Below are 9,868 nucleotides of genomic sequence, written 5' to 3' on the forward strand. Positions count from 1 at the left end.
GCTGGGGGGTCTAGGGGTAGGGTCTGCTGGGGAGGCATCCTCTGTCCCCCACCTTAGGAGCAGCCACAGCGATCCACCACCATGCCAGGGATCTTGCCGTAGATAATCTGCTGCTTGTCGTTGAAGTAGAGCATGTTGATTGGGGACATCTTGGTGGGGGTACAGCAGGGCCCAGCAGAGCCTCTTGGGTTAGCCTGTTGCACCAAGTGGGTGTGTGGATACTTTTGCATGAACATGTACTCGCACTGGCCGGAGCAGTAGTTGGCCTTGTAGCGTTTAGGTGCGATGATCCAGTCCCAGCCAAAAGCCTCAAAGTCCACAGTGAGGGGGTATCGGCAGCAGCGGGACTCACTTGAGTGCTCATCGCAGTCCAGGCCCAGGTTCCGCCGGGACCGTTTTGTGTTCTCTAGGACTCGAAGCTCCATGAAAGGATGCTGGGGGTGAGGGAGAAGAGAAATAGATGTGATAGAGCCTTGCAGAGCTCTTACTCCCTGTTTCTTCTCACCTGCCCCTCAACAGGGGCATCAGAACAGAGACTATTGATTTCTCAGCTTTTCCAACGCTCCCATCCCCAGCCCGCCTTTTACCCACTTTTCTTGCCAGCTAGCCACCTCTCCCTCAACTCACCTTCCCCAATTCTCTCTCTTCTGGCAACCTGATCCTCATCAGCCCCTTGGCCCAAGGTCTCAACAACAGCCCATCTTTGTTGTCCCATGAATCTATTTACCCAAATAGATTTACTTCACCCCAAATCCAGTTTTCAACTGTTACCCCCATTACCTGAAAAGTGATAGCACCCCATTACCACCACCTAACTCTCCTCTAGAATCAGCTCCGGGCCCTAGAAAAATAATGCTGGTCCCTAACCCACTTTACGTTTCTGGTCTACCATTTACAACACCCCACCTCCTCAGGGCCAGGTTATACATATCTGCCAATATCTCAGGCTCCCTGCTCACCAGCCCCTCGGCTCCCGGCCCCAGGGAGGTGACAGCCAGGTCTGTGCCACTGGGATCAAAGGCGTTGATCTCGATGCCCCAGTTGCTCTGTGGCTGGCGGAACCAGCTATGTAGTACTTGCTTGAAGTCGATGCTTTGCCAGTGGCCGGAACGTGAGTGCAGGTCAATTTTGAGCGAGCGGATACGGATGTGACGCCGGCCTCCGCCCCCTCCCCCTGCGGTCCCTTCCCCAGTTAGGGGTTTCAGTCGCAAGATCTGCAGGTAGACTGTGGCTGGACGGGGCACAGGCCGGAGATAAACCCACAGCTGGGCCTTCAGTACCTTTGTGAACATCACCTTGGGGCTGAAGTGGAAATGGCAGCAGAGAGGGCTGCCATCTGTCTGCACCGCAGGGTCGGCTGATAAGAGAGAAGGGGGCACAGTATCAGCAAGGGGTGTGTGTGGAGGGGGACACTGGCAACTCAGACTCCTCAGCCTGTGCTTTCCAGTTCTCTACCCTTCTTCCCTGCCTGTCTTCTTGACTACCGTGTTACGGGTACCTAGAACGGCACCCCTGCTCTCCCTGTAAGGGATCAGGCCTTACTGATCTACACCCCTTCCTTAATCTGTCTGCCCTAATGCAGAGGTTCCTCTCTACCAGATAACCTGCAAAGATAGTTGTTAGGGAATTCTTCTACCTGCAGTCTTCCCTTCCTCCAACTTTCCCTAGTATGTGGGGCTCCAACTTTTCCTGAACCTTTTATGCTCTCCATAAAAGCCAAAGCTCATATCACACCTGCTGTCCTCAGGTCACCTTGCCCCATTTCTGCTCTGTTTTGTCTGGTGGCCAGGTGGAGCCCGGCACACCCCCCGAAACAGATGGCCTCAGGGAATGGATAACCCAGGGTCCAGATAGGGAGCGTGGGCTAAATTTATTCCAAGAAGTAAACCAGAATTCAAATCTAGGCTTCTTCCATCATTCCCACCAGAAATAACACACCCAAAAGAATGGAACTACTCAAAACACTCCCCATGCGTCTGACTGCTCAGTCCCTTGACCCTGAGAAAAGTTCCCTCAGCTGCTGCTTCGTCATCACCATTAATGCCTCCACTTTTAAGAAAGGGAAGAACTACCTCCGTGTATTTTTTCTCCTACTTTCCAAAGCATCAGAAACAGTATTCAGCACATCAGATCAACTTTAATCAGTCTTCTCTCCCCTAAGCTTCCTTTGGTTTCTCAGTCCAGTGCCAATAAGTCTTTACAAAGGTTTACCATCCCAACTTTACATTTTGGCCAATTTCCCCTTGTTTTGGATCGTAAACTGACCCTTCCTGAGTTTAAAGGATGATTCTCAATATCTGCCTTTGCTTCCATTTCATCTCCTCTCAGTTCCCCTTTCTAATCTTGTAAATCAGTTGGGAGTGCCCTAAATCATGTTTCTATTGGATATTAATATCCATTCTCACTCTAAATAGCCTGAGGAAGAGTCAGGAATGAGCTTCCAGAGCCATGTAAGGATGATCAGGAAGTCCAAGCCCTTATGTATCATGCCCAGGTCTGCATAATCATGGAGAATTTATCATCTGTTGTTTCATCAGCACTCCCCCACCCACACCCTAGGAGAAGGAGGATACTTCAAGTGACATGGGGAGGAGTACTTAAAGATCTTCACATATTTGGGGCACAAGACACAAAGTTCCTTTGCAGCTTTCCCTTGGTTCTTTTCCAAAGTCCCAGGGCACTGGTAGTCCAGTTATCCTCCAGCTGGAGCTTCAGTGATAGTGCGGTGGGGTAGGGTTTGGGGAGTGGAGATTGGGGATTAGGAGAGTCCCTGGGGCAGGGTAGCTGCTGGTGAGATGGAGAGTGGCAAGCAACAATCCAAATAGCATGCTACGCCTAATTTCAGTATAGGGGTTGTTTTATTTCCCTGCCTGTCTTCACCATTAGGTACTAATCTCCATGAGAGCAGACACTGTGTCAATGCCGTTTCTGTTTTGCTCACCATTGTAGCATTATTGCCTCCCATAGTACCCGGGCAGTGTTCAGTAAGTGCATGCTGAATGAACTCCCAATCTTAAATTATATAGGCAAGTGCCTGAAAGTTCTTCCTGGCATCTAAACACTGTCCTTTGACTACAGTTGAAGTGGGTTTAATCACTGCCTGACTCATTAACCAGTATCTGACATTATTCACCAAGCTTCTCAGTGATACCGATAATTATCCTTGCTTCATAGGAGTGCTGAGCATTAAATAAAGAATGTGAAAATAGCAGTAGTTTCTCAGTTGGTTTATGGCTAGTTTTCTAAACTCTATAAACATATGTCCCTATGTAAGTTGACCCAAGGCTTAGTAATGGGGGACTGGGCTCCAGGGCCCCATCTCTCTAAGTGTTTGGCTCCTTCAGGCAGAGTCCCCCATCCTCACACCCGGGAATCACCATACACTTCCCCCCCCACTGGATATGAGGACAGTTGGTATCACAAGGGGACAGGATGAAGACATTTGGAGAAAGAAAAGGGAAAGGAGAAGAAACAGGGGACTGGAGATGGTGAGGGAGATAAGAATAGAGGAGAGACAGAGATGAAGGCATGTTAGAAGAGACTGGCAGAGAAATGGAGCAAGGAAGGAAGAGAGTGGAAGATCATGGTAGGGGGAGGAGAAACAGGTTTGGGAGCTGGAGAACACTGGGAGAGGAGGAGGGATGCAAAAGGAGCGAGTGGGGGTGAAGAAGCGAAAGGAGGCAAGGAGCTAAGACCAGTGGGGTAGAGAGAAGGGAGGGAAGGAAACGGAGGAGGAACAAAGAAGCAGGTAGAGCCACAGAGGGAAACACGGGGCTTGAGAGAGTCCCCAACACACACACAGGCCCAGCTCCCAAAGGGAGGGGAAGGAGCCACATCTGTGTTGGATTGATCCGGCTTGGTGGCAGGCAGCAGGTCAGGTTTAGTAGTCGGCTCTGTTCTGGAGAGAGGTCATTGCACTATTTTCAGCAAAAGCCCAACCCCCTCTCAGCTCACCACCTCCTCCTCTTCCCTCACGCCCCACTCCCAAACACCAAACACACTTTCCTTACCCCGGCTGGAAGGCCTAGGGGCAGGAGGTTGGACAGAGAGGGCAGGGGCCTCTTGGTGTAGGGAGGAGAGAGAGAAACTGAGGGGCTGGGCTTGGCTCCCAGAAGGGCAAGGGGGCTGGGTTCCCAGGATGAAGGCTGTGATGGGAGAGCCTGAGAGGGTGGAGGAACTAGGGCAGGCACTGCAGCCTAGGAGAGGTGGGGGCTGGGGTCCAGGGTTGAGGGCTGGGGGAGGGGAGGAAGGGGGAGGGGAGCAGAGGCCATCGCTGCTGACAAACACCTCCCCCGATTAGCAGAGCACAAGTCTCTTATTAAAGCGGGTCCCTGGGGATTAGACTATAAAAGTCTCTTTTTCCTTTTCCCCTCTCTCCCTCCCCGCCCCTCGGCTCCCCCTCCCTCCCTTAAGAGCTCAGCTTGGCTCTTAAAGGGGACGTACAATACCTGGATGGAGACCCAGTTCCCTAGTTATCCAAGTCCCGGGGTGGCAGGAGGGTAGAAGCCGAGGTGGGACCCCACCTGCTGGTGTCCTTCCCCGTCCTCCCCTGCCCCTGAGTCTAACCGGCATTTCCCAAACTGTGTGTGCAGTGTCTGTTCACTTCCTGCATCCCCATTACCAGAGCTAACTCTGGGCTCAGGCCTATTGGTTAACAGATGCTAGGGATAGAATGAGCAAGGGAAGTCCTCAGCTCCATCACTCATTCTGGAAATCCTCACACACTGCACCACACAGACCAAAGTATCTTTTTCCTCTGCACCCTTCACCTTCTTCCAGCAAACTCTTTTCAGAATCCCTCTACCACTCTCTGTTTCTAACTCTGTTGGTATCCCCGCCCCCACCCCTGCCCTCAGCCAGTCTCAGGCTGACCCTAGCTTCTATAAAACAGAAGCCTTAAGAGCAGAAGGGAGACTGAGGAACTCAAGACCAGATCCTAGGCCTTCCCACCTCCCACCCCAGGTTAGTTTCCTAGTCCTCCCGAGAGTTCTTTACAGCCCTGACCGGTACTGTGGAGTTAGGGTCACAGAAAAACTGGTGGCAGTGTGAGGCACTCAGCCTCCCGGATGCATGCCTGGGTTCCTGTGCCTCTCCCTGGGGGGCGGGCCACTAGGACTCCCCTCAGCCCCCAGCTTTTTATGACCCATCTGCCAATAAACCGGTCTCCCCCTCTTCTGTTCAGAGCCATAAAACCAAACAGTTGTGGGGTGGGGGGCGACTTGCCAAACCACTAGGGCATGAGGGAGGGCCTGGCTCCCTAGAGTTGCTGGGATGGGGGAGACCTCAGTGGGGGAGGGGAAAAGGGAGTCATCTGAACTTAGGGGGAGCTGGGGGTTTTGCGGGGGGGACAGTGTTGGCCTGGATTTTCCAGGCCATAAAATTTCAAAGCAGCTCAAGTCTATTAACATGTTCATCTTCCGTTTGGCTAGGGACTAGGATGCCTGGGTCCCCTCCTTCCCACACCCACACCCCCATCTATTGCTTTCTTTATCCCCCTAGGTCTTCCTCTCTCTCCTCAAGTCTGGCTGTGCGGCTAAGGGCACGTGAACATGCGTTACAACACTAAGGTTTGAGCTGCCAAATGGGTGCCCTAAGCCCCAGCGCAATGGAGGTGAGTTCTCTGAGCTCGGTTAGTACCAAGAAGGCACAGCTTTCCCGGCCCCTTGGGAGACCTGGTGTCAGAAGGGCTTCCGATGGGACGGGTGCCGGCTGGGCTGACGGGAGAGATACAGGGCTCTGGGATCTCATTCCTGGGAGAAGGAGAGGAGCACTAGGTTTTCTGCAGCCCGGGGGGCGCGTTGCAAAGCCCAAGGTGGAAGGGGTGCTGAGTTGGTGCCAGGGCCATTGGGAGGCGGAGAGCACGGCAGCCCGGCTGGGGCTGCGGGGGTTCCGAAGCCTCCCGCTTCTGTTCTTCAGCCTCTCCACCAGGGCCCTTCAGGACTGAGTTGCTGTCCCTTGCCCTCTGCTGCAGGGGGACCCCAGCTTCCCCGAAACCCCCACCACCACCACCACACGCACACACACACACAGGGTGGGAAGCGGTATCTCGCAACCCTTTCCGTTTGCCCCCTCACCTCCGGGAGCGGGGCGTGCACACAACTCCGCAGCCCATCTCCACAGCTCGAAAAACTTGTGGAGCAGCCCCCGCCCCCCAATCCATCAAGTTTTCGCAGAAAAGGCTTTTCGGCCGGAGCAACCGGGAGCTCCCCGCTTTGGAGCGGGAGCCACTCACTTTCCCGGAGCCGGAGTGGGAGCCAGCACCCCACCGCTCATGCCCCGCCTCCCACTTACTCTCCTGGGCCATGCTAATGACAGTCTCGGTGGTGGCGTGGTACTCGTCCTCCTCCAGGAAGTCCTCGGGCTGCAGAGCGTCGCCCTGGAAGTCGTGCAGGTCCAGGATCTGCTGCAGCGGCGGCGCCTTGGGCAGCAGCTGCTTCACCACCTCGCGGCTGATGTTGGGCGCCTCCTTGAGCCGCAGTTTGCTCAAGATCTGCGACTTGATGCTCTCCAGGCGCAGCTCGCGGCTGTGCTGCCGCCAGACGCACACGGGGCAGCCGTCGGGCTCGGGCGCCACGGACGGGGCCGGCCGGCTCGAGCGCTCCCCCCCGGCCCCCGCCGCCGCCGCCGCCGCCGCCGCCGCCGCGGGGCCCTCGGCCGCCACCCCCCGGGGCCGCAGCTCCAGGGCGAGGAGCAGGAAGCCCAGCAGCAGCGGGGCCGCGAGCACCATGCTGGAGGGGAGGGGTGGGAGGACTGGGGGGCGGGGACGCCGGAGTCCCGCGGGGAGGGGGCGGAGGGAGGGTGGGCGAAGGCAGCACCGTGATGCACGAAGGCTTCGTCAACTTCAACGCGGGCACCGAAGGCCCGGGCATGATCGAAGGTCGCGTATCGGCGGGGGGCGGCGGGCGCGGGGGCGGGGCGGGCGGGCGGCCGGGGCGGGCGGCTGGGGGGGCCCGAGCCCGGGCCAGGCCCTTTATAGCCCCGGCCCCCGTGTCGTCAGCGGCCGCGATTGGCTGCGGAGCCAACAAAAGAGGCAGCGCTGTCATCCGAGGCGAGAGAGGGAGCCGGAGAGAGCCGAGGAAAAGAGAGAGAGGGAGGGAGCGAGGGCTCAGAGAGACACGGAGAGACAGAGATATTGGGGTGGGGGAGAGGAAAGGAGAGATAGAGAAAGTCAGAGTAAGAGAGACCAAGGAGAGACTGAGAGATAAAGGGGGGAAGACACAGACCAGAGGCACAGAGATAGAGCGGGAGGAAGAGGAGGGAGAGACAAAGGGGGGAGGGGGAGAGGGTCAGAGGGGGGAAGACACAGAGAGGAGAGACTTAACTAGAGACAGAGGAGGAAAGTGACAGGCATAACTAGTGTGGGAGTCACGAGACAAAGATAGGGGAGAGAGACTAGAGGGAGGAGAGAGGGTAATGGCTAGACAGGGGGAGAGCTGGAGGTCTACAGACCCAGACCACAGGAGGTCAGGGGTGCAGAGAGATGGGATCAGGGCAGAGGAGCTGATGGGACGGAGACCAGAACCCTGGGAATGAGAGAGGGAGAGAAATCAGGAGGGGGAGGTGGGGGAAGCCCAGAGACTGGGCAGTACCAAGGGAGCCCCTTGGTAGACACAGAGAAGGCAGACACAGAGGATCAGGGGAAGGCAGAGATGGCAAGACAGAGACTCCTGAGGGAAGAGACAGAGACAGCCCAGCGATGAGAGTCAGCGTTGGTGGGAGCATTGAGAGCCCAAGGGGGAGGAGGTGAATTTGAGCCCAGAGGAGCCCCAGCTATCAGAAGCAGCCCAGTACCAGAGGTGGGGAGGGTGTGGAGGGAAGCATCAGGCTGGGCTCATCAAGGGGATCAAGAAGCAAGAGATGGACGTGGGGGTTAGTGAGGAAGAAGAGGAGGAGAAGAGACCAGGGACAACCTGAGAAGGTGGAGAGCTGGTGGGAAGTCTTGAGACCAGAGGAAGACTTAGAGCTGGAAAGAACGTGTACTTGAAACTGAGGGTTGATAAGGGGATAAGGGAGTCAGTAGGCTGGAAAAGACAGGAACTGGGGACCACTAGGGGAGGAGTGGGAGGAAACAGGGCCAGAAACCACTGTGCTTGCAGAGGAATCTGGACCTCTGGATTTTTGGGTCTGCGGGGTCTTGGAAGTCTGAGAAGGGGCTTGTAGTTGCAGGGGTGAGGATGAGAGAGAGGTCTGCCTTCAGATGCCTGAGTTGGAGAAAGTAAGTCCCAAGGGGAGAAACCCAGATGTAGGACCAGCCCTAGTCTCCAGATGTAACCCTGGGTACAGCCAGAGGGCAGAGAATAAGAGTGCCAAGGTATTAAATGCTCCTGAAGTGCTCAACTTCTGGTTCTGGATGCCTCTTCCTAGACCTCAGTTTCTTCAGGCTGATTTCTTGAGTCTAAAGCCCTAGAGGTCAATAGAAAAATAACCAGTAGATTGAAAATATTTGAGGGGGTCAGATCAGATCTTGCTTGCTTCCTGGCACACACAATGTTTACTGAATACGTGGATGAACATTATTGGGCTTCTCAGGCAGAACAGAGAGACATTGGTTTCCGCTTTGCATTAGATGGAGCACTGGGTGTAAGGACAGAGTTGGTCTGGGGAGCTAGAGTGGAATGTTAGAAACTGGGGGTCCAGGTGTGAAGGAAGAAGGTTGGGTAGGGATGAGGAGGACCAAGCTGGGGAGCTTTGAAGAGATGATCCATTCGATGGAGAGCAGGAACTAAGACTGCAGCAGAATTTAAAAAAGCAAAACAAAAACAAAAAACTTAGCTGGTTCCCTCCAAGACACAAGCGTCTCAACATTTCATCAAGTTTTCTCAACTGGCTGTGAGGATTACACAACAATCAATTAATAGTGGCCTTCATGGGCTGCTTTTTCATGATTATTTGCTTCCCTTTCTGATTTCCCAGAGCAGTGATTACCTTCACCACATATTCTGGCATATCCCGTTCTCCAAAATGTTTCTCTGATGTCATTTCCTCAGCAAAATTGCAAACTCCTTGAGAGCAGAGGTGGTGTCACCTCTTTCTCCCTCAGAGGAGGTGGCCCAGCTTTCACTTCCCTACCAAACATGTAGCTAGTGGCAGGTCTATGAAAGATGCAAAGATAAATAAGACTTGGCCCCCTTTTTCAGGGGCCGGATGCCTCCTTGATATCACCATCTGGACACACCCTCAAATATCATAGATTAAATATGGTAAACAGAGAACTTCTCTCCCCTGAACTGTGCCCCCATCCTGCTCTGTTTCGTTTTAGTGAATGACAATTACCCAGGTCAAAAACCTGGATGTAGCCTTCACCCTCTTTCTCTTGATTATTTCCGAATCTTTGCACAAGTTGTTTCCTCTTCTTGAACAACTCCCCTTCCTACCTCCACTCCCTCCCTCCCCTGCCAATTTACTGTTTCTTCAGGTCTCAGTATAGATGAGATTCTGGACATGTCTTCCAGGAGTCCATTCCTGACTCCCAAGACTAGAGTAGATGCTACTCCTAGCTATACCTGCACCATCCTGTGTGTCACAGAGGTTAATCACATAGCTTCTAGACTCAAACTAGGCTGCCTGGGATCAAGCCCCAGCTCTCCCCCTTTTCTGGCTCTGTGAACTTGGCTCTATGCCTCAGATTCCTCACCTGTAAGGTGGAGATAACAATACTGTACCTCTTTCATAAAGTTATGAAGATGAACTGCCTGACACACAGTTCTAAATGAGATAATTAGTCATTACTACTACCTAACTTATCAGCCTCACACTGTGAGACCCAAGAGAGCGGGAGCTTTTTTCACCAAAGTATTCCTTAACGGCTTTGAATAAAGAATGAATGAACCCTGCTCACTGGCTCTGGTCAGAGCCAGGTTAGGGAAAG

At 54.1% G+C, this 9,868-nt stretch overlaps 1 protein-coding gene across 1 annotated transcript; it reads right to left on the reverse strand.

Moving 5' to 3' along the window:
• Positions 1–53: 53 nt before the first annotated feature.
• Positions 54–6,727, reverse strand: GDF11 (growth differentiation factor 11). The gene is made up of 3 exons (XM_007467764.1): positions 6,292–6,727; positions 960–1,357; positions 54–434 (listed from the first exon to the last, which is right to left on the reverse strand). The coding sequence occupies exons 1-3, from the start codon at positions 6,725–6,727 to the stop codon at positions 54–56; spliced, it is 1,215 nt and encodes a 404-aa protein (XP_007467826.1).
• Between the last annotated feature and the right edge of the window lie 3,141 nt (positions 6,728–9,868).

Source organism: Lipotes vexillifer, unplaced genomic scaffold (assembly GCF_000442215.2).
Source record: "Lipotes vexillifer unplaced genomic scaffold, Lipotes_vexillifer_v1.1 scaffold387, whole genome shotgun sequence".
Lineage (NCBI taxonomy): Eukaryota > Metazoa > Chordata > Mammalia > Artiodactyla > Lipotidae > Lipotes > Lipotes vexillifer.

Bases quoted from the DNA above. Each gene is read 5' to 3' on its own strand.
- GDF11 (XM_007467764.1), bottom strand. From the start codon at position 6,727: ATGGTGCTCGCGGCCCCGCTGCTGCTGGGCTTCCTGCTCCTCGCCCTG. The intron at 1,358-6,291 runs GTAAGTGGGAGG...CTCTCTTATCAG, and splicing joins CATTAGCATGGCCCAGGAGA to CCGACCCTGCGGTGCAGACA. The intron at 435-959 runs GTGAGCAGGGAG...CCTCACCCCCAG, and splicing joins GGCCGGGAGCCGAGGGGCTG to CATCCTTTCATGGAGCTTCG.